Source organism: Tympanuchus pallidicinctus, unplaced genomic scaffold (genome assembly GCF_026119805.1).
Source record: "Tympanuchus pallidicinctus isolate F22 unplaced genomic scaffold, pur_lepc_1.0 scaffold3, whole genome shotgun sequence".
Taxonomy (NCBI): domain Eukaryota; kingdom Metazoa; phylum Chordata; class Aves; order Galliformes; family Phasianidae; genus Tympanuchus; species Tympanuchus pallidicinctus.
This window is the reverse complement of record NW_026294747.1, coordinates 44217016-44243594: the sequence shown is the minus strand read 5'-3', so window position 1 is coordinate 44243594 and position 26579 is coordinate 44217016. Positions and strand designations below refer to the sequence as shown.

Sequence of the window (26579 nt, the reverse complement as noted above, 5' to 3'; positions counted from 1 at the left end):
CATTCTATGAATCTTCATTTTTTAGTTTATAGCTTTTATATCTTTTGAAAGTCTTCTGATTCCTTTTCTTTTTTTTTTATTCTTAAGTGTTTATTTTGCCTTTACTGTAGTCTTTCTTTGAACTTTTCTCTTGGAAACATCTGTTTTCATACTGGGTGTAGCACATTTTGGAAGCATGTAAGACTTATGGATAAGCTGGCATTTTTGTATTTTATTCTCATTTTGAATTCAAACATTATTTGCTTGTTTTGGGTACACTGTTCATATGAAACACAGAAAACTATATATAATCCAGGGTGATCCTTCCCTGCTTTGACTTTCTTCCTATACTTTGAAATGCTGGAACTTTCAATTACCTTCATTCTCTGTCCCTGAAATTCTTTATCTGTTTGCAGCAGACACATCTAAGTAAAGCTTCAGGCAATCCTATTGTCCAGGTTCTCTGAAATACCAGACATACTTTGTTCTTAGCTTTTCTAAAGTTATTCCAGAAATACTTACCAATAAACTCCAAAGGTTTGATATTTCCAAGCAGTATCATTTTCCCAGTCATTCACAAAAAACATTAATCAAATGCATTAGACTATTACCTCTTATCAGAATGTCTCTAAAGAATTGTGTCTTTCTCCTTTAGATCTTTTATCACTGTAATCAAGTCTGAAAGTTCTAATCTTTGATATAACATTTGCTTTTACCTTTTATTTTCTGCAGTTACCAAGTATCTTGGAAGTTCAGTAAGAATTGACAAAACATAGGAAAATATCTATCAGAGGCAACTGGTGACTGAGTATTTATTTCTGTGGCAATTATTCAAGCAGAGGACAAATACAGCATACACAGAAGCAGTGCAGGTGTAGATCTCACATCTGCATTGGTAGGATCTGGCATTGTATTGATTTAGTAGGAAAGAGAGAGCTAGCCTGCAGAATTTTGGTCAGAACAGTTCTCAGTTAGAAACTACATTTCAGCAAAAGCATTATTCATTACAGCCTGCTGACATTAATTAAATCTCCACAAATATTACTCAACAAAAATTCACTTCCAAGACTGCTATTAAACTGCTGAGAAATCAGAATCAGCCTGGCAGTGATTTCAGTGAGGGTCTGCTCATGCTGCCAGAAAGGAACAGTTATTGAATTTCCATGCTGAGTTTGCTGCTGCCAACAGGTTTGTTCATGTAAACAAGTTAACTGAAGAGTCACCCATGTTAGGAAGAAAAACAGATTTGAAACCAGGAATCTGGCAGACTAAAAATGTCAGCCTCTGCATTTGGCCTAAAAGACCAACCTCTCAACTATAATTGGACAAAAGTAGAGAAAATAATATTTATTAAAATAAATATTTCCTCTAAAGGTCACTAATTAAAAGTATGCACCATCCTTCCTCCTTTCTTCCATACACACATTCAAAGGTAAACGTCTGACCACTTGAGGGAGTGACAGCTCTATTCTTGTTAAAAGAGGTTGCAATTACACACCTTTCTTCCTCCCCCATATTTTTAGTAATTATCCTTTTTTGCTGTTGTTCTTTTGTGCAGGGCATCAATAACATAGCATGAGTTTGAAGAGATTTAAGTTGTCTCCTCTGAGATTCCCAGTTCCCAGGCTGTGCCTGCCCTGCTTAGACTGAACCACATGCAGCAGAGAGTATCTATGTTTAGATTCTTGTGAAGCATAACTTTTGTCACTATACTAATATCAGGTCAGATTTGTCCTTTTCCCACATTCAAATTTTGTTTGCAAGAATCCCAGCTTGTTTGCATAGATAAAGATGTAAGGTTGGGGGGTGGTAGAAAAGATATTCTTTGAGACCGAATCCAAGCTTCCATTTAAGGGAAAAAAAAAAAAAAAAAAAGTGTTTTGCATGTCTGTGGTCTCTTTAGAACCTCTTTTTTTCTATTTTCTAGAGTAACTGGATCACCTAGCATCTACCTACTTCATAACATTTTATTACCAGAAGATTTCATACATCTTTATGTTTCTCAACAACAACTTTTATAGTTTATTTTTAAAATTGCTTTACATGTTCTTTGCTTACCCCTTAAACTCCCAGTTTAGTTTTTTTGAGTATAGTTACAATTGGAAAAATTAACACAGTGGAAGGGCAATACAGGAATGTAACAGCAAAGAGACCAGCATAGACAGAACAGTACTTCAAAGAAAAGTAAAGGTGCTTGCCTGTGCACCAAAGATCTGAGCTTACAGAAGTGAGTCCACAAAGAAGATATCTCCAACCAGATGTCCCAGTCAGCCCTTAAATGGAGTCTAAGTCACACAGCTGAATTGCCTTCACCTGTGCTCCCAGAGCTGACAGGATCCTTTCCCCAGGTGCTCAATCAGTGCTTCAGGCTATGATTCAACAGTTACCATACTGGTATAAACAATGGAAAGGATTGTGTTGGGCACTTGAGAGTGACTGATGCCTCAAAATGTTACAATCTCGTTTATTAATGCTGTTTATGTAGTCTAACCCAAATGGATAGCTCTTTTAGTAATAAATTCTGTGTGTCAGCTGCCTGTTGAGCTCTGCCTGATAGAGCAATATCCTTTACAGTTCCTCTGTGATTTGGTTTCTTCAGTATTCCTTCATAGTCCTGACAGAAAAAAAAAAATCTTAACCTGGATGAATAGCAGATTTGTTTAAGGAAACAGAAAGTGTTGTGTCAGAGGAAGGCTGAATGACAAACATACCTGATGGTTAGTTGTGCTGTTGGACCTGGAGAGCACCTCATTACTCATTCTAGTACACGCTGACAGCAGGCAGCCCAGCTGAAAGGCTGTGCCCTGCCAGCATCTGGAAGGCCTTTTATATAAATTTAATCAGCTGCAAGTAAATTGAGGGCTGCTGTTGTTATGGACTTCAGCAGGGGATAAATGCTAGTTCACTGTAGTTGAGCAGATCCTTATGTAAGACAGCCTTTAAGTACTTACCTTGGCTCTTAACTGAATTTATCATTTTGCAAAGCACGTGCAAGAGGCCTGTACCAGAAATCCTAAGTTAGATATAGGATGCCAGTTGAATGGAGGTATCAGCAACAGTCAGTGGTTACCCTCAAAAGGAGAATTTCAGTAATGTATTTGTTAGCTAATGTTTGTATTTCATTTAACAAAAACATTAAGCAGTATTTGAAAACCTTTAAAACAAAAAGGTATGACGTATTTGTTTTTATTTTCCTTATTTTGCAGAGTTTGCAAGCTGCTGTTCCTGTACCTATTTGAAATTAAATTTCAAACTGCAGTGTCTACATCAGCTTCATCATAAAGCTCCAGGTAAATATTTAAATGTGTTTGCACGCATATTATAACATTTATGGGCATTCTTACAGAGGTTATGCATCTGTTTTTCCACACAAATATTTGTTCTGTTTGCCTTATATCAAAAGAACATAAACACAACTGGGACAATATGAAGGTAATTACAAGGTAAGGAAATATGCTTGGAGGAGACATTAATATGTCTGACTAAATCCAAAACAACACCCTCTCCTCATTAAGAAGAATTTAGTCTCAATTAATTATCTCACTGAATGTGTGCTTCTTCACTGCTTTGTGTAATAAAATACACAATACCTTCCTCGGAAAAGATTCCTCTACATAGCGCAGAGCTTGTTTGTGTTATGTTCATAGTGTTCTGAGTAATTGTTCCCAGCCAAAGGGTTTCACCAGCAAATTGCAGTAATGCAGTACACTGCAATAATTATATTGTTTCAGTGCATTGTGATATAAACTAAAACCTATTCTAAATTGCATGTTGGAACAGAATACTTACAATCTTGAGGGTTTTTTTTACCTTCTGTTCTTTCATTCGTCTCTTTTTCACTAGCCAGTCGATGTGATTTTCAAGTTGTTTTGCTTTCATACATGTTTTCAGAGTGTTCCTGATAATATTTCTGGAAAAGCAGTCCAAACTGCAGAAAATCTTCAGTCTGATAACTGCCATAATAAGATGGTAGAGGATGAAACTAAAATAAAGCAACCTGATATTTCAGTGGTTTCACATGGTGAAAATGCTTAGAAACTTGGTCAAGAAACACTGTGCTAGTGGGAGAGGACAGCTATGCTAAGCTGGGGTGATTAGAAAGGACAGCAGAGCATAAGGTATTGATGGCACTTTGGAAATGTGTGCCAGTGTGACTCCAAGGCTCACACATTAGCCAAACAGGAGAGCTTTGTCACTGTAGAGATGTCTGATGCCTGGAAGCTCTCCATTCTCCACATATGTGAAGTGATGAAAAATCAGTCCTTTGAGACTATTATCACCAAAGTAGAAATTAATAACAAACAAGAGTTCAGCTTTGAATTCTTGTGAAATTGAGTATTTAGGATCCATTGACGGGATCTAAATGCTTATTATATCTCATTCTCTTCTGCTTCATCCAGATGTTGGGTTCATCATCTACAGAAGAGGTCATGGTTATACAAATCATTGTCAGTCTGTCTGGCAGCTTCACAAACCGTATTGCAGAGAAGCCAGAAATTAACCTGAACCACTGTCAACTTTACTCTGAAGAGATCTAAGGTAGCTTGAGTTTCCTAAATTATGAAATTGTTTTTTAGAGAGAACTCTTTAGTCCACATAGCTGTAAAATGATTCTAGCATATGTGTTTGTGAAATCGTGAAAAGATGGGAAAGCATTTTAGTGAAGGCTGAGGAAGAGAGCCAGGAAAGACTTTCAAGTTGTTTGGATTTTATTTATTTATTTATTTGTTTGTTTGCAAGACAAGATGCCTCTATGAAAATTTCCTGTTTACCAGTGATCCAGAATTGCAGAGCAGGACTGTGGGATAGGAAACTATGTACTCAGTATACAACAATAATTTAAATAATGTCTGTGACATAAAAGGCATCTGCATTTATGAATTTACATTGTGATGCTTATGCTTTTAGGAAGAATTGTAGTCAACTGAATTTCTCTTAAAAAGTGTGTCATCTGTCAAGCAATACAAAACCATTACTGATCTGACTGCGCTGAAAGTACAAAACTGAGTCTGAGGTTGAACAGCATTTCAGAATACTCTGCCAGTAGAGAAAAAGCCAAGGAAGGGGGTGACAGAGCAACAGAGGTACTGCTCCTGTCTCCAGTGCAGATTAAGTAGAAAGTGAATTGGTGCACCACTGGTTCTGGAGGATGAAAGGTTTGCAAGATGCAAGTTCTATGACCACCTAACTCATAGCAGGGCTTTCACAGATGTGTCTTCAGCTTATCTGCTGCGTCTTTAACTAACTGCAGGATAGTTGTGATCTGAAGAACTTGTAGGCATCCAGAGGAAGCCACTTTGGCTTAAGTCTGCAGCTGTTTTTAAAACATTTATGAATCTTGCTGACAAAGACTGAGTTTGCTCCATGAGGGCCTTGCAGGCAAAAATGTCTTTCCTTAACGTTGTCATATGATGGAGATACTATGAAAAGGATTTGTTTTGTCTGGTTTTGCTTGTTTGCTTTTAAAATATACTCCCTTTAATTAACTTTGGACTGGCACTGACATGAGCTTTGGAAGTACTTTTCTGTATCATTTTTGCACTAGTAAGCCTACACATTCTGGTAGCTTCTGAAAATATGAAAACTGCTGCTCTATTCATGTCTCCTGATAGAAGCATGCAGAATCAGAAAGCACAATGGTTTTGTGGGATTTGTGGCTTCTGAACTTTTAGTGAACTGTAAGGAAGTTAACTTAAGGAACTTAAAGAAAACAGGAAAAGTTTCCTCAATCATTGAAGGCCTAAGGATAAGATTTAAGTGCAAGTGATGGTGTGGTTCTGCAGGCAACGTCAGGCTTTATCTTTCCTGTATTCTCAGTTACAGCAGTTTAAAAGGTTGAACCATAGTCAGAAACAACTCATGGAAGTGGAGGACCACTGGAATGAGAATTTGTATTTTAGATCATCTGAACCAATGTGTTCTTAACCCAAGAAAAGGACAGATACACTGTGGAATAATAGTAGTAGGACACAAGTATGTTGAGATCCCAGTCTTATTTACAGTCACCATTTAAAAGTTACTTATATTTTTTTATAAAAGGAAAATGTTCTAGGAATATATTATATGATTTGATTGTTTTGTTGGAAAGGCAAGGCAAACCAAGACCTATAATTCTGGTAGAAAAAACCCCAGTACAGCCTAAGCTGTATCTCAGCTTCATTCTATATCTAATGCACTGTCAAGATACCCAAATTCTTCAGAGAATGGTCTCAGGAATTAATTACACACATAGTTTGAATGATTTTGACTATCAGTTGAATAAATCTCTCCATATATTTGTAGTTGAAGAATGAAAGAATTTGCATATGCATTATTTCCATATAATTCTCCTATGTCAGAAGGCAAAAGGGCTTCAATAATATATGACAGTGCAGTCTGTACCCACACTTGGGATTTGACTTACAAAATTCAGTTCAAAAAGTCTACTCCAACTGACATAATTACAGTGGTGCGGGATTTCTTCATCTTTTGCATCTTGGCTGAATGTTTTTTGGTTTCACATTCTTTATTCACTGATGATATGCTTTCCTTAACTTACGATGTCAAATACGAAGCCTGCATGCAAAGTGTTACAAGGGAAGTGACCAGCCTTGGCACCAGCCTTTTCTGACTTCCCCTCAGATTGTACATTCATCAGAGCTTAAAATAGCCAAACTCTCAAGCTGTGTATAAAGCAAAAGATATTGCTTCTAATGTGGTTTTGTTGCAGTTTCAAAACAAAACAAAAATAACACCCCAACCCAAACACCAGTTGTTCTTTTTTCCTTAGTGGAACATAAGAGCTTGCTGGGCTACCACTGTAACAGGTAGGAAGCTCAGTAAGCAGCATTCTGCTCGGGCTGCTCAGGAGTCTCTGAATGGCATTGCATTGGCCCTCACAGATATGTAGGTCATTGCATTGGCCCTCACAGATATGTAGGTCAACTCCCAGTCTACCTCTAGTACTTGTTTTTAGAATGTTTCTGAGCTCTTATGGCTGAATTCCCTCTTCTGTTCTTTCTACAAGATGCCAGAGATAGTGATGAATCTCATGTCAGTTATCCTTCTTTTCTTTATGAAATTGAAGTACTGCAGTATAAACTGCATAGGTTGCTTGGGGAGTGAGGGAGGGGTTGTGGCTGAGCACTGGGGCTTTCGACATCGTCTTCTGCTACAGTAAGATGGACTGCCGCCAAGCAAGGCAACTGTGTGCTTTCTCTTCCTGGACTCCTCCTTTCAGCCCTTGCACTGCTTTTTGCCACTATAAACAGGTAGGAAACAGCACCGTGATTTACATGGGGGAATCGGTTTGCTTTGGATTAAGGTCAAAATATTTTTGTCTACTTTCTGAGTTTGCTCTAATAGAATCAGTTCCCAGTTCCCTGCTCCTCTCTTTTGTAAAGGAGAGAATAGTAGAAGGTGAGAACAAATGGCTCTTTCTAGAGGGACTGATTCTCTCAACAGCAACACCTGATTCAGTTGACTGTAAATGACAGTTTGATTTCCAGCTAGCACAGTTCAACCTGTGCTGTCACTGCACACAATGGGCTGTTCAGGGAACAGAAGCTGGGCTCAAACAGCCACTAGAGGGTCCTCCCTCCTCTGGCCGGCTGAAAAGGAACTCCGCAGAGTCTGTCTGAAGTTTGTGTTGATGGGAGTTAGCTTGTGTGTCTTGAATACAAAAATCAGAAGTGAGCTTTTATCCCTCAGTACTGATTTCGGCTGATTGTCTTTTAAAAGCTGCTGGTCCAGACTACTTTGGAAGTTTCCAGACAGTAGCTGAGATTCTATAGTGTTTTCCCCTAAGTCAGGCAAAAGAACAACCAGAAGAACTGGAGAAATTCTGCTTCCCTTTACTGCATCCCTGTGATGAGAAGTCATATCTGGCCCTTCTGTGATTCTTGCAGTAATGAATCGGTGACACATGTGGCAAAGACCTGAGGAAATGGCATTCCACCATGTTTCTCATTCATCTCTCTCCAGCTCTGGTGATGAGCAGTCCCAATACTGAGCAGCACCAGGGCTCCTCTTTCAGCCTCTCAAAGCCAGAGAAGCTGCACGGTGCGTGCAGGGGATTTTCATGCTCCCTCCTGCCTGCAGCCACATTCCAACAGTGCCATGTTAGCACATGACCTGATCCGGCAGCGAAGATTGACTGGAGAAAGTGAAGTCCTATCCTGGTAGACTCAGCCCTTCCTCTTGACTGCCTGCAGCAGAGTTGCATCTGTCCTGGGAAAAACAATGGCTTTTAAAAGAGAATGTATATAAAAACGTAACTACAGGTTAAAATTATCTTCTTTGTACCTATTGTCAAAGATCCTATTGTGACTTTTTACCAGGCGATGAGAAAATTGCTCATAATCATTCACTGAGGAAAATATATTTCAGTAGCTAATGAAATGAATGGAGATGCTTCATCTTATCCCAGATTGAACTCCCATGGAATTTCAATATCTTGTACTGTGTGGCAACTGCATCTGGGCCCCTGTATTTGTTGGAAATAATAGAAGACAAGATATGAGAGGTTCCACCTCAGCAAGGTTAACAAACCTGCTTTGACCTGCAGCAGGAGTTGAGATGAAGAGGAAGATAGCTCTGACTGCTGGAGGGCTTAAGATCTCAATCAGCCCTCACCCCTTTAATTAGCATGAAGCTGTTCAGGAGTTACAGCTTACAGCATTGGGCCATAGAAAGTCACAGGAATAATCAGCCTGCAACTGATCAGGAATTGAGTAAACACTACCCTGGGGCTCCGTGTGGTCACAGATTTGGCATTGCCTAATCTGGCTCTGCAGCATAAGCAGAAAATTATAATGTATTTGGCAACATAATGCAGCAAGATGCAGTACAGTGTCTCACCGAGCTGAAATGTATTTCTCACATATGAGATCATTAAAGGGTTAAATTGAAAGAAAAGCAAAACAAAAACATCTCTTAAAAGGAAGAGTTTTACAGTTCTCTTTCCTAGGATTGAATCTTGTCTCTAATATATGTCATTCAGTTTTATCTTAACTGGAGAAAAAAACATTCCTCCTTTGTAGCACCTGTGTTTCATTGCTATAGGAGCCAGGAACGCCTAACATCTCTGAAAACCTTTTCCCCATTCCTGGGCAGAAGTCCATAAATCCTTCTATGCCTTCAGTTGGTGTGAAATCAGGATATTCCTGAAAGAAAAAAACACTCAGAAAGAAATCTTTCAGGAGGAAGGCTTCAGTTGCATCATGTGACAATATATCTATATTCCACGTGGTATAAATATGAATTTTGAACTTAATATGCTAATGAAAACCATAATAAATAGTCTAAAAATAAGTCCAGTGAAATGACAGCTGAAATAACATGCCCAGACAAACTATCACCAAACAACAAAAAAACAACAGGAAACTCAAGGTGTTTGAGGATTTTTACTGGATTTTGATAGAGTTGGATTAGCCCTTGTATTTGGGCCTTTTTGAGTTACAGGTTTTTCTGAAGTTAGCACACTTTCTTGAAATGGATAAATGTCAGAGAAATGTTGTGCAGCACAAACATTGCTATCAACGTGCATGGGCCTTTTCAAATTACATTAATTTATCAACAGTGCAAAAGTGTGAATATGATTCAGATGAAAAAAGCATTCTGAAACATAAAGGTTTTACCATATTAGTGGCAAATAATTTGAGACGATTATCCGAAAGAGGAAAATAAACATATTTATTCCTGAGATCCACCACATTTGGACAGAAAGTAGATTTCCCAAAAACACTGCTACATGGGCGATTCCCCTTCCTGTCTACTTGCCAGTATACCTGGGGCTTGGGGTGAGCTCGCTGTTAATGTATGTAGGTCACTCTGAAAGTAATGCTGCTTACAATGGATATAAAGAGCACAAGGACATTATTTGGCAGAGCAAATTCTCAGCTACAATACACTTTTTCAGCATTGTCACCACTGTGAGCTACACATTTTCACCAGCAATGAACGAAAACCTGCATGCTGTGTTCATTTGCACCAGTAGAGGTGACCCACTGTCACCACTGCTGAAATGCATCACCCAGTGCCTCACTGCGCTCACGTGGTCTTTAGAAATGCTCATCAATGCGCGTCAGTGGGTGCCATGGTGCAACTGAAGGACACACTGTTGCTTCATCCACACTTCCATGTCAGACACCATTCTGTCACACCGCCCCTCTGCTGCCATCTGTCTCACGGCAACAAAACGGAACGGAATATTGGTGGGAAGGTTCAGCCTCTACTGCCCTACCACCAACATCCACCTCTGACGTTATGGGCCAACATAACAAGATAGGATGCATTACTTTCAGAGCAGCCATTGTAAATACCGAAAGCAAAGCTTTCTCCCTGGTTCAGTGACCCCTTTCATATTTCCTAAGGCTTCCTCAGCTTCCTCCTTCTCTGCCCTGAGCAGACCCTCTTCCCACCCTTCGGGCACTGCGCTGGGGTTACAGAGCCGCCCCGTGAGTCAGCACAGCGCCGGGCACATCACCCAAAGCTCTGCCCTGCGTCTCAGCTCGGGTTGCCGGAACGGCCGGGCCGTTGGGAGCGGGTCGTTGTTACACCGTAGAGGAAGAGGCAAAGCGACAGAGCCAGGAACGAGCCTTGGAGCTGTGTGATTTATGCCGCAGTGAGACACAAAGATGGGGAAAAAGGTACTTGGGCGGTGAGACCATAAGTAGTGCAGGCGGAGATGTGCTTCACCTGAGCCCAAGCCGAGGAGCTGCAGAGCCCGAAAAGGGAACGCCGGGAGATGCTGCTGGCTGCTCCCTTCGGCAATAAAAAAGAAATAGCTGCTGTCGAAACTTACGTGTAAGTTCTTACAGACACTTCCAAGTGCTGGAAGAAGTTTTACGGTGAAAACTTCTATTTACCGGAACATTTTTTTTTTTCTGCAAGAGACGTACACCTTTCTCCCGAGCAAGCACTGCAGAAGGTTTAAGAGAACCCTCTTTCCCGGAACGCAACACCCCATGGTCTCCGCACTCCGCGCCGCCGGACCCCCTCGCACGCGACTCCGCCTGCTGCCGAACCGCCGTCGGGTCGCTCAACGGGCGCATCTCGCGCGGGGCCGGAGAAGTGGAGCTGCGCCTTTACGGCGGCGGCACGGCCCATGCAGGAGGTGGAGGCAGAGCTGCGGGCGGGGCGGTCGCTGCGGGTGTGTCCTGCGCTCTCCCACCCCTGTGCCGTGGGCTGGGCGGGCGGGGAGGAGGGGACGGGCCGGAGGAGGAGGAGGAGGAAGCGGAGGCGGCCGCGGATAGCGGGCAAATGGGGAGCTGAGCGGCTGCAGCAGTACCGCGCAGCAGCGGCAGCAGCGGCAGCAGCAGCAGCAGCGAGAGCAGCCGGCGACGGGTCCGTGCTGGCAGGGGTGCGCCGGGAGCGGGGCGCGGGCACCGGCGCCGCCGGGCGCGCAGCGGGAGTGCGAACCGGGCTGGGCTGTGGGGCTGGCAGCGGGCTGGGCTGGGGCTGCGGGCAGCGGCTCCCCGGGTAGCACCGCGCTGCGCCCGTGAGGCTGGGCCTGCGGGGCTGCGGCCGGCTCAGCGCGGTGGGGATCGCAGTCTGATTTCTTTTTCTTTTTCATTTTTAAAGCCGTCGCTCCCCAGACGCCGAGCGCCAACTGCAGCCGGGCTGCCCCGGGCCGATCCGCCCCGCGAGCGGGCGCCCGCCGCCTCCCGGAGAGGCACCATGCAGACCTTCCTCAAGGGGAAGCGGGTGGGCTACTGGCTGAGCGAGAAGAAGATCAGGAAGCTCAATTTCCAGGCCTTCGCCGAGCTGTGCCGGTAAGGAGGCGGCCGTGGCCTGCGCGCGCCCCGGCGTTCCGCGCTTCGCGCGCGATCCCCGCAGCCCGGCGGGCGGGGCCGGTGCCCGCGCGAGGCTCGGCCGGCCGTGCCGTGGGCTCACCTGGGCGGCGGGCGGGCTGCGCATCTCGGTTGGGCGCCCGCAGACCTCGCTGAGGCTCGAGGCTGACTGGGAATAACTTGCCTTCGTGTCGTGCTTAATTACGTAAAGCAGCGCGTCTGAACCCGAGAGGGGAGCCCCGACTCGGAGATGATGGAGCCGCGTCCGTGTTCTTTGCTCCCTGGGCAGTTTGATAGGCTGCCATTAGGTGTTATCGGGATAGTTCAGAGGATTGTAAATGCAGTATATTGCGCAGTCAATTTGTTTAATTGTAAATGTAAACTTTATGTAAGTCCAAGGTCTCATTACACATTGCGTGAGACTGAGTAACAGCTCTTTATTTCTTGCTGTTACCACTGTTTTATATAGAATATGGAATACTTTTGATAGTGTTTGAACTTCAAAAGTATTGTAAGTAATCATTGTCCTGCAAAGCGTGTTCAAGCCTTGCAGGACACATTTTATGAAACTTTGGGTATGCTTTATTGAAGTATGCCATGCTGAAACCAGCAGTCCCAATGTACTGATATCCCTTTGGTGGCACTGGCTGTAAGGAGAAAGGAGGCAGAAAAAAGAAACAGAAAACTATTTGGAGAAAGCAGCAGAAGCCTTTACACCAGCTGGCCTTCTTGACATTCTCTATCTGCTCTGTCAAACTTTAGCAGAACTACCGGCATCTTTTAAAGTACAGAAACAGCCTCAAGCTCTGGTTTAATTTCTTTTAAAATTTCGTGGCCTTCTCAAGCAAAATACTTCCAGATGAACAATAAGTTTTGAGTCAGTTTAAGAGATTTTTTGTTTATTTCTTTTGTGTTGCTCAAAAAATACAATTCAATAATTGTAAGGCAGATGTTATTTTCAGGGCTGATATTTGATGTAGTTTGGCTTTTCCGGAACAGAAACTCAGAGGAATCTTAGAAAATGCATAACCGCTTTCTCCTTGTAATTTGTTTTTCGTTTCTGGTATTGTATGCTGTGCTTCACATTTCAGGATCTCCAAAGATGACTTTCTGCCCTCCACTGGTCTCATTTCTCTCCTGACCGTGTTATTTGCCTCATTTTCACTACTTCAGAAATGCCTTGCATTTGTCTTTCATAACATGGTACACAAAGAGATTGTGTATCTGTATATATTTATCAACTGTTCTAAGTCCTGGTAGTGCTGTGAAAATGGACCTTCAAGTTTTCTCTCTTGCTGCGCTTCCCTAGTTTTGTAATGAAGATTAGTCTGCCTGCCTCCTTCCCTCTGTACAAGTGAAGTTCACCTTGAATAGCATTTGCAGAGGTTGGGTAGATACATCCATTCAGTCATGCCTCCATTATTTTTTTTTAAAAACATAGTGTTAGCCTATTTGTAGAAGTGAGGTTTAAACATCAGTGCTGCTGCTGGAGCCAGTTGCTCAGAAATCTTGGACGATCTGTTTTCCATCCTGGTAACTTGTATTGGTAGTGGTGGTGGGCTACATTTGTTTAGGCAAAGGCTTCAAGTATTTAGTGCATAATATCTATTAGATTGCCTGTGTACTTCTATGATTTTGTTGCTGCAGGAAAAGTAGTGCCAAGCTCAACATACATCTTACCAGGAATATTGTGCACGGTAGGAAATACAGCGAGCATACTCATTCCTTCACAGTGATTCATGTGTTAGAGTAGACTATGTGTCTGTCTGTCTACTGTATGTATTTTATGGTGGCTGTTTCTTGGAATTTATTTTCCTGTTGCCTAGGGATATACTTTCTGGATAACTAAGAAGTTCAGCTTTGTTTGCATGGCTTTGCAACAAAGCTGTTCTGTAACCCAGGAAAGTAACAGAAAGATGCCTGATGAACTCCTGGAACGTGCTGGTTTTAGAGCAGGAGTGTTGTTTCAATAAGAAAAATCTTACATTCCTTGCAGCCTGCCAGTGCAGCCAATACTAGTGTAAGGCACCAGTCCCATAGAGGGATTGGGGCATTTCAGAATCAGTTTGAGCCATCCTTTGGGAGATAGTCTAAGTGCTGAACTGCTTTGGTCAGAGTGGTTTCAGGCTGCATCTCCAGCAGCATTCCAGAGCTGAGATGTCACTGTTGTACTACTTGAAGTGAGATGTGAGAGTGAATGGGACAGCAGTCAGGTGCTGCTCGGGGGCATAGCCGTCCTGTCTTCAGGTCTGCGCTCCACAAAGGCTGGGCAGGTCCCCATAAATACTGTCCTTGTATTTTTATCCAGTATTGAGTGCAACTTTGGCTGAGTTTCAGTAAGGTTCCCTGTGAAATTTTTCCATCTGGATTCTTCCAAGAGGTTTTGTGGCTGTAGAAAGGATAGACACCTCCTTTATTTATTTAATTTTTTTTTTTTGAAAATTTTTGTTTGGAGAGACAAAGTTCTGATCATTCATGTGTCTGGATCAGCCCCTCTCCTGCCTGAACTCAGATTGGTACTTTTGCTTAAATCTTGCATTCACAAGACCTGGTATCAAAGGCCTTCAAGTTCCCTTGCATTGTGATCCCCTCACTGTGGCACAGTGCAGTCCTGCCTTCAGGGATCGTAGCAGCTTCTCAGCTGTAGACCAAGGAGTGAAAACAGTGGCTGTGTGTATCTACCTCCACATTCATAGCCCAGACAGCGTCTCCCAAATTAAGTTATGTCCCACTGCAATTCTGATGCTTCCACAGCCCCAGGGCTGCGCTCAGAGAGCGGCTTAACGAAGGATGGAGCCCTTGCCTGGTGGGATGCCTGGTGGGGTCATGCCTTTGTTTCTGGTTTCTGCTTCTCACATTAGTTTTCAGTTCCACCTGCCAACTGCTTTCTGCATGTCCATGCAGAAAGGATCCCATGTTCCTTGGTGTACACTGGTGTGGTTTCAGTAGGAAGCAGTATGCTCCTGTTGGCCTTGTCAATATGAGGATGTTCCCCTGGGAGCTGCAGTATGAGACTGAGCTCCTGTATGTGGAGAAGGGCACTTGGCGTGGGCTCCTTATTGCCTCTTTCAGTTTGTTACCCAAGGTTATTAAAGAAGCTGTTGCTGCTGCCAAACTGACTTGTACTTTTCTGTGAAAGCTGTTGGGTCACCATGTCTTATATTGAGGTCAATATCACCTGCATGCTAGTGTACGTGCTGCAGTTGTATGGCCAGTGCCTGCTCTGGGAATGTAGTGTGTGCTTTCCTTGGGGTCATGGAGTTCAGCTCCTCCAGGTGTGGCTGAGATCCAGAGCTTTAGGTAGCTGCTATTGTTAAAATAACAGTATCCGTGGCCTGCTGAACATCTGCAATCCTGCTAAAAAGTCAGACAAAGTTTCTTTGGATTGCTAACTGGTGAGTGAATAACCCTATTTTCTGCCTGTAAAATATGTGTAGATGTACTGCCATTCCTCTTTGGGTGTTGTGAGTAAGCAGTCTTGTGTTCGTGCAATATACAGAAGGGCAGTGGTAGTGGTATGACAAATTGTGTCTATCAGCTCAAAAAATGAGTTATGTGTGTTAGGCACCAGCTCAGATTAGTGAGGTGTGGCTGTTTACAAGTGGTTGTTGTCTCTCTAAAAGCCATTTCCTTGATGGTAGTTCTGCATGTCATCTTAATATTGGCTCTTTGGGGGCCATGAAGATGTGAGGCAATAAGGTTATGGTTATGTGAGTAAGTTGCAATGATAAAAGGTGAAATACCCAAGAGGAAATAATTCAGGGTCATCCCATTATTCAAAAGCTGCTTCTCATTTATATTGGGTAAAAAACCATTCAGTAGTGCAACTCATAAGTTCACATGGCAGTGTGGTAGCTTTTTTGTGTAACTGTTTAGATAATGTGCCAGTTTTTATAGCATGCAGAAAATGTTGAGCAAAGGAATTGAGGAGTTGCCCAAGGTTGTAATTTGTCACAATACATCCTGCAGTTTGAGAGACAGCAAAACTGAGCTTGTTGGTCTTAATGTCCACATAATTTATGGTCAGATTTTATTGCACTGTGTTTTTCCCATAAAAGATCGGAAGCCTGAGAGGAACAATTTCTCAGGGAATCCTATAAATTCTGAGACGCAAATTTTGCCCACCAAAGGAAGTAACGTAAGCAAAATAATACAGAATGCCTTATGGTGAAGATTTGTTGCCTTGATCTTTCTGAACAAGTCCAGTTGTCATCCTTCCTTGAGAAATTGTTCATGATTGCATTCATTAATGCACATAAAAGTAAGGCTACTGATTTGGTTTAGGTGCTACCTGCTGCTGAAATCTGCTCTAGAACTGGAGCACATGTTCTCGAGCTACTTTATGCATCAGTTCAGTGGTTCTTGGTTTTACACAAAGAAGTGTACTTTGCTTTGTGCATGTAACTCTTGTTAGAGCCTGTGTCGCCTGTGCTGAAGACTGTGTGGGTATGACAGGTCACTATGGTTTTTCTGGTTTTTATTTTGTCGTTGAGTTATATTGAAACTATTTTGGTGCAGCTACACAATCAATCTGCTGAGCCAATGAATTTTCAAGCCAATGTATTTTTCATACCAAAACATTAGTGTGCCTAATTTAAGTTTTCGTGCGACTTGCTCTTGTTTAGTTAATCAGTGCCATAAGTGGGTAAATGCTTCAGTCTGCACGTTAAGTCTCTATGGCTCACTTTTTCTCCTCTAGACTCTGTAATGTAGTCCCTTGTTTGCTGTGATCTGTTCTCAAGAACCTAGACATGAGTTTTAAGATGCATTTAAGAATTGTGCTGGGCTGAAGACTTTAAATTTAATCTGTTTCTTTATTGGAAACCATGAAGTATGTGTCTATATATGTCTATCTATCTTTTTTTCTCCCTGCCCCAGAAGAACTTAGGGGATTTTATTTAACCCCAGTTTGCCGCAACCACTTAAATATAGGCATCTGTTGAATATCTGGCTTGTGCCAGTTAACTTCTGCATTTTATTTTATGGCTTTTAAGTCTGTGTGTACATTGGTCAATAGCTCCCGTTGTTGGTTGTGTTAGTCTGAAATACTGTATCACGAGAAGTAACTGGGTAGAATGAATCAGAAATTTCCTTTGACATAAGCTCTAACAACAATTGCAACTAATGAAATGATAGTAACGATAACGCCATGAAAATGTGTTGAAGATGGTATGAAAAAGTTCCAAATTTCTTAGAGGAAAAGTTACTGTGTTTCCTTCTTCTGGATGTAGATGTGCCTACTTCACATTCTAGAAGCAGATGTGTGTATATTTTCTTGATCTCCAGGAGCAGTGACTGACAGGCATCCTTCTCACAAAAGCATACTGCTTTATGTCTGTAAAACTGTCCCGTGGGGACACGGAGCCAGGCCATGCGGCAGCTGAAGCAACTGTAACAATCACCACCTTCATGGTGAGACTGTTCTGTGATCTAACAATCATTTACCTTGCATTAAGGAAGTCTGTGTCTTTCCTGCTGTGCATCCCTGTACCACCGCCTGTTTGAGCTGATAGGCAGCAAGGAACAATACTAGCCTTGGTCAAGTGGAGGCTCTTTAGAGACAGATCTGGATTCTGCTGCCGATCACAGACTGAATGCGAACTGACACTTTGGCCAAAAAAAAATTAAAAAATGAAAGTCATGTTGGGGTACATAAGCTGTAACTTGGCCTGCCAGGCACGTGGCATATCTACTCTGTGCGGTGCAGATAAGGCTGCTGCTTCACCCTGCTTTTGGTCTGGAGCACTGCGTTTCAGGGACAAGGGACATCAGCTGGTATGTGACCAGAGGAAAACAGGGAAGCAGCAGAGGTCTTGAAAATAGTGTAATTCAATATGAAGAACTGGATAAATCTTTGAATGCTTTAAAAAGCTGTTGTAGGGGGAAAAAAAAAAAAAAAGAAAAAAAAAGTGGTTTTAGAGAGTAAAAGTAGATTGTCTAGGTAGATAGTGGATTTTGTTGTTCTAAACTTCTAAGAACGGTTAGGCAGACATGGCAGGAATGACATCAGGCTGTCATCCCATTTTAAGGCAGCACTGCTAACCTCTCCTGATATCAGTGCTGCTTTGTTCAATCTGTAATAATTCAGAAGGTGTCCAGGGAAGTTCTTTGTGTTCGTTAAGTAGTTTGAAGTCCCTTTAATACTTCAGGAGTTATGTCTTGGGATGTCTAGGCACCGTCTAAACACAAGCAGCTTTTTCCAATATGGGGACTCGATCTGTGAGGGATTTCAGAGCTGCCTGCTGGATGTGTTTGCTCTGCTTAAGTGTACTGCATTGGTGAAGCATCAATTGACAGTTCCTCACGATACTGGCCAGATAATGCATTGATTATCTCAACATTTGACACCTTTTCTTGAGGTGACATTCCTGAATATGTTCCAAGGAAACAGGGCATGTGAAAGACACTAAAATGAGTGTGATAATAGATAATGTAAGCACCTGTGCTGGGCACGTCTCTGCTGTACTGCTATGGAACAAACACTCTCCTGAATGGTTATCTTTTTTTCTCATTTTTTGAATTCAGTGTTCAGTCCTTGAAACAATGGTTTGTTTTGTACTGATGGAATTTTGATCTTTTCAGAAGGAGTTGTGCCCTTTATGTGATCAAGGAGGAAATTGCTGATGTTTCCATGCTGTTTCAACAGTGCACAAATACTAGCTAGCATTCTGTTCCCTCTGCAGACAGAAATTACTGCTGGAGGACAGCTGCATATTATAAGAATGCCTTTCAAAATGATTGACTCTCATTTGAGGCAATCTTTTAGTTTCAAGTAAAACTTCTACAGTTGTCCTTCTCTTTCCTCCTAACTAGAGTGCTTGGGCTGGCTATCTTACCTGAGGTGTGATTGCCACTGCTAAAAATGGTCACAGGATTCCTAGGAAGCCTGTTCTTTCCTGTAGTCAATTTGTGGGGGATGACTATGAGCTTAGCGGGGTCACTGGAGGCTCCCACGGACCTGCTCTGTCCAGGGGGAAAAGTTCATATTTCTAGATCTAACTGTGCTTTTAGGAAAGCAATTACCAGAGCCAGGCACTGGACTTGGAAGCAAATTCAGTTCATGTTGCGCTGTTTAATCTCATCCTCTCGGATGCTGGTTGGCAAAGGTTTATAATGCATCTTGCTTTGTTGTGTCACTCACTGCTGAGTCATGCTTGCTTACTTGGAAGAGCTTGATGTCTGTCCTTACTCAAAAAGAACAGAATAATTTTCTTTCTTCATCACACGGCTCACAGGCTTTTTTTTTTTTCTTTTTTTTTCTTCCCCCTGCCAACAAGCCATTTTCAGCTTTTTTGCTCTGTAATGCCTCAGTTCTATATATTCAGTCTGGGTCTCCAGGCATTGCCTCATGAAACTGAATTCTTCAGGGCGCAGCAGATAAAACACTTGAAGGAGACATGTCTGTAGCAGAAGACAAAGTGAAAAATCCTGAGCTTTGAAGCTGGGATGCTCCTGGCAGTTTTTCTGAAGGCCCATGTTTGCCCTGTCACACTGCATTTCTGCATGCTCTTTGACAGAATCTTTTCTCAAAACTGGTGCTTGGAGAGACCTGGCTTGCACTCTGTTTTAGCTGTGAGCAACATTGTTCTCCTTTTCTTTGACTTCCTGCAATTTCTACCCCCAGTGTTAGGTATGGATGGTACGTATGCAGAAGGAAATAGCTCAGAGGATTCTGTAGAAACAGGGTGTCCCACATTGTATGGTGTGGTGTTTAGTAAAGACTTTTGCTGCCTAGCCTTGATAAAGTTATCTGCATGTTGGGGTAACTGGTTAATAGCTGATAGAACAAATGATGTCTGGGTGATTAATGGTGCTGGAAGGAAGTGATATCATACAGGTCCATTTGCGATGTGCCACTCCTTCCCCATCTGTGCTGTGTGGCCCTCCTTTCTCCCTGTAACTCGTAAATTACTTTTGTGGTTACAAGAGCTGAGGTAATGACTAGGCTTATTTTTATCTTGTCAGCTAATCTTCATTACAAGGGCAAAAAGTGTCGTCAATTCGTAGAATGACTTTGGTTAGAAGGGACCTTAAAGCCCATCCTCTTCCAGCTCTGTGCTGTGGGCTGGCTGCCACCCACCAGACCAGGCTGCCCAGCACCTCATGCAGCCTAGTCCTGAGCACCTCTAGGGATGGAGCATCCGCAGCTTCTCTGGGCAGCCTGTACCAGCACCTTTCTGCCCTCTGCGTTACAAAAAAAAAAAAGTAAATAATCTTCCTAATATCCAATCTAAATCTATTCTATCAGTTTAAAGCTATTACTTCTTGTCCTGTCTTTACATACCTTTATAAAGAAGTCCCTCTCTAGTTTTCCTGTAGGCCTCTTTTATGTACTGGAAGTGCATGGAGGTCTCCTTGGAGCCTTCTCTTCTCCAGGCTGAACAGGGACATCTCCCTCAACTGGTCTTTGCAGGTGAGATTCTCCAGCCTTCTGACCATCTTCGTGCCCTCCTCTGGACCACTCCAACAGCTCCACATCCTTCTCGTGCTGAGGGTCCCAGACCTGGATGGAGGACTCTAGGAGGAGCTTCATGAGGGCAGAGCAGAAGGGGCCAATCCTCTCCTTCTCTCTGCAGCCACTTGGACTTGTAGGCTGCAAGCACACACTGCTGGCTCGTGTTATTTTCTTGGTACGCAGCACCCCAAAGTAATTCGTGCCAGGGCTGCTCTAATCCACTCATCACTCAGCCTGTATTTGTGCTCAGGATGGCCCTGACCAGGTGCAGGACCTTGTGCTTGGACTTAAACTTCATGAGATATAGGTGAGCTATGAAGCATTGCCTCTTTTAGCATTGTATTATATTCTGATGAGTCAGGTAGTGACCACCTAAATCCAATGGTATGTTGATTAATTATTACACCTGTGTTGCAGTGAAAATCTTGTTACTTCCTTGTAGTTAAAAAAAAAAAAAAAAAATCGAACATACAACAGAACACTGCAAAAATTAAATACAACTAAGTGTTGGCCTTCTGCTCCATCTGCATATTGCACAGCTGTGGATAGGGCATTCTGGGTTGACCTCAGCTGTTCCATCATGTGACAAACCCCCTGTCAGAGTGGAGGGCCCTGTCCCTCTGCCTGCCCTCACAGTGCCTGGCACCACAGCCTGAAGCTCTGGGGTTAGCAGAGGGCAGTAGTGTGGCAGCTCTGGTGTGAGCTGCTCCCTATGGCTGGGTGCGCAGGACCTGCTGAGGAGGAGCATGAGGCCAGCTGGGTGTGCAGCTGACCAGTCAGGCCTGAAGGATGGTCTGTAGCAGATACTGAGACAGCACAAGGCGCTGAAAAAATATGTTCATCTTCTCTGGTGGAGCCTCTTTCCATCTGCAGGTCGCTGACTGGTCTGGAGGCCGTGGTGATGGCAGCTGCATCCATGGTATGGAGTTTAATAGCTACAGATAGCCCTGTTCTATGCAAACCTTCAACCGTGTCTTTTGATCTCACTTTCATTTCTGGTATCATAGGATCATTAAGTAAATTTTCAGTATGCGTTGGCTACTCTCTAGTTGTACTAAACAAATACAAAATTGCTTTTTTTTCCCCTCCTTTTTTGTTTTTAATCCTGTAAAGGAATCAATGTTACATATTTTTAAGCATATATATATACACACACTCTTATACACTTGTTTATTTTATTAAAACATCTTAATTAAGAAAATGATTATTTCAGTCAAAGAGCCATAAGAAGCTCAGAAGTCAAAAGTTATTCCCCAAAGAGAAAGAACTTCCCTGTTAAAAATAACAAAGCTTGAGCAAGAGGGGGAGGAGGAGCTAGAATCTGCACGCCTAGGGGCCAGCCTCTAGCTTCGTGTATTGCGTGCTGTGAGTTACAGCTCTCCTGGCAGAGAGTTTGGAGGAAACTAACAACCCCTTGCAGTTAAAAAAGCATCCACATGTGCTGCCTGACCAGGTTGCACAGAAAGGTTCCATGCGAACACTCAGAAAGCTGGTGTGTTCTCTAGTGTGGAAACGGCCCCACTTGCGTGCCAATAATGTGCCATCTTGTGATGTTTCCATTGCGTATGACTTTGCCACTGGTGTACTGTGTGAGATGGTCTAGGTGAACCGCGTCATTGGGGACCCTGTGGTGTGACAAAGCAGTGTGAAACCTGGCGTTTAGTTGTGCTTGCTTGTTGGATGGTAGGAAGAGGAGGACAGAGAGAGCTTGTTCTGAGGCTGCCTGTGGTGCTGCTCTTGTATTGCAAACAAAGAGGGAGCTTAATTCACAGGAGCTGTCAATCTGGTAGTTTTCAAGTGCTGAAAGAAAACTCCTTTAAAAGTGTACATAAGTGTATGGGAGGGAGAAAAGCAAAAAAACAAAAAAACAACAAAAAAAAAAACACCCTAGGAAAGTCTGCAATTTTAATGAAAGGATGGTGGCCAAAAAAACCCCAATAGTACTTGTAGTTGTTGACCTGCACTGTATCTGTCAGGGGAGGGGAGAAGTATTGTTGTGCAAAGAGTATGTGGTGGAAAAAGTCTAAAACAGAGCAGCACCTTTTGTCACTCACAGAGTTTTTCTTATTCACAACTTCTGCTACCATTTAAAGTTGGTGAAGAGGCAAAGTTCTTTGCTTCACCTTTAGCTGTTCCTGGATACATGGCCTGCAAGTAGAAGCTGAGGCTGCTCGAGGAAAACAAGCGTGTTTGCAGGTGTGTAAGTACTGGGTGGGGTTGTATTCTGACCTTGGGGTTTGACTTCGTGGTGTTACTTTTCCTTCAATTCCAAGGAATAAATAGAAGTGTGTGTTGCAGTGAGTTTTGAAGAGAGTAGGTCTTTTGATATTTTTCTTAGCATGCTTTAAAGGATAGAAAGTACAGACTTGTTGATAGTTAGAAGGCTCTGTTTTCTTTTCCTTTCTTTTTCTGGTACTGTTTCAGGCCCTCGGTTCTCAGAAGTGGAAAGAATTTGTTCTTTAAATTTTGTTTTGTTTTCAGTTGAGTAGAGCGAGAATTTTTGGTCACAGACTCATCACCAAGCTTGAATTGGTTTTTGTGGCTGTGTTTCAAGACCTCTAGCTAGTTCACCTTCTGATTCCGTTGGTAATGCAGTGTGATCATAGCTCTGCTCTTCCTGTATGCTCTGAGGCAGGGATCTTCCACACTTTGTTGCTTCTGAGCAATGGACCACTTGCTTGCAAACGGCGCTCCACCTCAAGATAGATGTGAATGAGAATTTTCCTTTGTGCTTTAGTAACACTGAATCTTGCTGTTGTCTGGTCAGCTGCTGCCCTTAATTGTAAAAGTTTTTGCGATAGTGGTGGGATGTGAGTGCTTCTGTGAGTCGGCTGAGAGTCTACTCTTGGAAGCCCGAAATGATGCTGGAAGGAGCCAGAAGTGGTTGAATGGAAGAACAGAAGGGTGTATGGGGAGTTTTTCTCTTTCCCAGAACTAAAATAAACTTGGGTACATAGTACAGAATTTTTGGGTGCAGCTATTACTTCCACATGTACTGTGCAAACCACCAGCCTTTCTATAGTGAAACCTTTTTTCTTATTTTTGCACTGTTGTGTTACTGTGCTGGACAGTTTCGTGACCATGCATCTTAGGTCACAATAGGTATTATCTAGGAGGGGGCTGGCACAGTGTGTTTGTACTGTGATATGATCTCTTTCTTTTGAGTAATTTGTTAACATGTAATGCTTAAACCCATTCCTTTTTGTCAAATATTCTTCCTCAAGTATTGTCACAACAATGATAATAGAGCTGTAGCTCTAATTGCAATAGGTAACTAAAGAAAACCAATGTTTTGGGATGTTTCTTTTGTGTCTTTGGCTATAAAGCAGAGAAGCTCTGGCCACACTGAAGGCAGGAGCATGGACAGGTTGGACATGAATCTGATGGTCTTTGGCTGTTTGTATGTTAATAGAGAGTTTCCACGATTCCCCCTTGCTCCTTGAGTTTCTCTTATTATTCTCTTATTTCCTTCAGAGAAAAAAGTCTGTAGAACCTGACAGCAAAGCATGTTTATTTGTGGAAAGTGCATGAAGTCCTTGTAAAATCTCCTTTTTCTATCTCATCTCCCTCTAAATCAAAGTTTCTGGGAGCTAATTCAAACAAGATGGAGCAGACTAGTGGCACTGCTAACATCACAGTGAAGAAAGGTTTGGGCTGGAGAATATTTTTGGTAAATATTATTTACTCTTTAAAGAAGTAATGTTTGTGTTGGAGTGTTTTCAGCAGCCAGTTTGGCTTCAGGAAATAATTGTTGGAGCTGTCTTTAAGAAAACAGGGATGAGAGTTCCTCTTTGGTCCTTTTGGACCTCCCTTTTGAAGAAATAAAACTACTACAGGGTTAACACCTCCGCCCCATCTTCTGTATATCTTCAAATACAAAAATTCTTTCCCTGGCTTTTTTCCTTCCTCCTAACAGCTTCAGGAAATTAAATTGTTTATTCAGACTGTCTCATGTCTGTGTTGGATGGCTACCTTAGCACAGGAACTCAGAGACATTCCTGTGAGGCAAATCCCCAAAACCTGAGAGGTGGCTCTTTTCCTGCTGTACTGTAAATGCATGATTTGACTGCCAGAGGGCTTTGAAACATGCTGCCCAGACAGCTTTGAAATATGAATGAAGTCTGACTTTACATAAATGAGCTGCAAGCAATTGAAATAGGTTTAAATATTTGCTGCTGTCTTCCATGCATTCATTTCTACCTAGAATTGGAATGTGGGGGGTATTGAGGATGTTTCCAAATCAGAGAATTCACTCAAATAAAAGAGAAATGAGAGAAAAGCCTCTTGAACTGAGCTTTGATCTTGCAGTCATCATAGAGTTTATCTCTGGACTACACATAATTGTATCTCTAACTAGTACGTGAATTTCCCAATATTTACTTTTTCCACCTGTCAAATGCAGTTATAGTAAAAACCTATCACACTGTTGTTGTGTGGATGAACTGGTAGCAACTTGCTCTAGGATTGCTGGGTCTCAAAGGAGGTTTAAAGTATTTGTTGCTTTGTCTTGGTATTTATTAGCAGCTCTTCATTTATTTCTATCTGCTCCAAAGCACCATTTGAAATAACAAATCTGAGGCATTAACGTTTGACTATTTTTCACTGATGATTTCTATAGAAGCAGCCTTGAAAATGAAGCACCATATACTTTGAAAGCAGAAAGAAGGGACTGTGAGGCGACATTTCAATCCTTTTCCCCACACAGTAGTAGTACTGGGGGCTGTTTTCATGCTGGACTTGTTCTGCCTGGAGAAAAGAAGGTTCTGAAGGGGTTCTGTTCATTACAGCCTTCCAGTACTTGCGGGGAGCTTGTAAGGAGGATGGAAAATGCGATTTCACTGTCACAGCATGGAAGAAGTCAAAGGGGAATAGTTTTAAACTAAAAGAGAGGAGATTTAAGATTAGAGGCTGGGGAGAAATTTTTCACTCGGAGGGCAGCAGGACACTGGCACAGCTGCCCAGAGAAGCTGTGGTGCCCCATACCTGGAGGCACTCAAGGCTGGGTTGGATGGGGCCCTGGGGAGCCTGATTTCATGGGGAGCAGCCAAACCACAGCAGTGGGTGGTAACTGGGTGGGCTTTGATGTCCTTTTCAGCCCAAGCCATTTTCCCTTGTTGGGATACCTGAGTTCCTACGAGGTCTCCGCAACCCTGTGAATGCAGCATGTGGTTGCTATTTTCCAACCATTCACAGGACATCGTGAAACACAGGAGAAAACGAAAGCTGTGCAAGCTACGAGTGATTGTGAGCCCAATACTGAATGTGCTCAAGTTAACAGGAGTTAATTTTCATGACAAAATGATTATCAAACACAGGAAGTTTGGAAAAAACCCTCTCATAAAGTATGAGTCTTTAATAGCACCTTATCTTAAAAAGGTGTTGTATGACTTATTCATCTTGCTGCGAACTGAAAAAAAACTGCTTCTCAGAAGTGATTCATTTTCTTTCGTATCTTCAGGGTTGTTTTCTGTGGCTAATTCTTCAGGAAGTTTTTTCTTCCTTGTATTTGTTATAAACAGTTTTACTTGAAATAAACATCTGAAAGACTGGAATAATTGTCTGGTTCAAGCTTGTATTGGATGTGGGTAGCAGCCTGGTTTTGTGTTTATTTTAAAATGAAAAGATGAGGTGCTTGGCAGCCTTTTTTTCAAGAGGAACTACTGTACTGAGAAACTATTTTTTCCCCTCTAAATGAAGCTCAGAATCTCCTAGGAGATTTTAAGACTGCATATTTATTATTTCAGAAATAGAATAATTTGCTACATCTTGAAAAGTGATGCCTGAGCAGTAAGATGGCCTCTCTGGCAAGGGACTGGCAGGCAGTACCAGGAGTAGCTGAGGCTGAGAAGGAGAGGCAGGTGGCAGGGACCTGTGAATCCCAGCTGGATGCTCCCAGGGAGAAGCAATGGAGGCTGTGCATTTGCTTTAGGTGTAGCTTGGTGTTTTAAGGTGGGCTAAGCTTTACGTGTGTTATCTCATCTACAGGACTGAAACCAGTTTCCAAAGGGACAGATGTCTGCTTTAGAATAGGACTCTGTAGCTTCTGTTGTTTGGTGGTATCAGTTCTTGGAAAATCTGTTAAGCTAGTTTTGGTCAAAAATACCTTAGAAAACCTTTCTGTGGTATCATTACTGGGAAGTACCTGTCATCTGTGGCATGTTTATGTAAGGTGGTGTGTGACAACTGGAAGTCGATAGATATGATGCCACTGCTACTAAGATCCTAATGTGTGTGTGGTAGGAGCAGTTTCCTAGCAGGCTCTTTTCCAGGTGACTCTGGTTAATCTCTGTACAGGTATTACATGATTTGCAGTTATTTTGCTTTCATTGTCATGGAATCGACAACAGAGAGAGATTGCCCTTATCCCAAAGTAA

General features: G+C 42.5%; 1 protein-coding gene and 1 long non-coding RNA gene across 3 annotated transcripts in view; both read left to right on the top strand.

The window, feature by feature from the left end:
* The first annotated feature begins 2830 nt into the window (after positions 1-2830).
* LOC128085551 (uncharacterized) lies at positions 2831-5058 on the top strand. Its single transcript, XR_008209011.1, has 4 exons — positions 2831-3025; positions 3186-3269; positions 4380-4518; positions 4888-5058. It is a non-coding gene; the product is annotated as an uncharacterized LOC128085551 (long non-coding RNA).
* A 6124-nt stretch (positions 5059-11182) lies between these two features.
* ITPK1 (inositol-tetrakisphosphate 1-kinase) overlaps positions 11183-26579 on the top strand; it is a 133620-nt gene continuing 118223 nt past the window's right edge. The window contains exons 1-2 of one of the 2 annotated variants that reach the window (XM_052693153.1): positions 11183-11304; positions 11542-11732. In XM_052693153.1, the coding sequence (XP_052549113.1) occupies positions 11638-11732 (95 nt within the window). In that variant the 5' untranslated portion in view covers positions 11183-11304; positions 11542-11637. The remainder of the gene's footprint in view (positions 11305-11541; positions 11733-26579) is intronic. The other variant, XM_052693152.1, reaches the window with a different exon arrangement.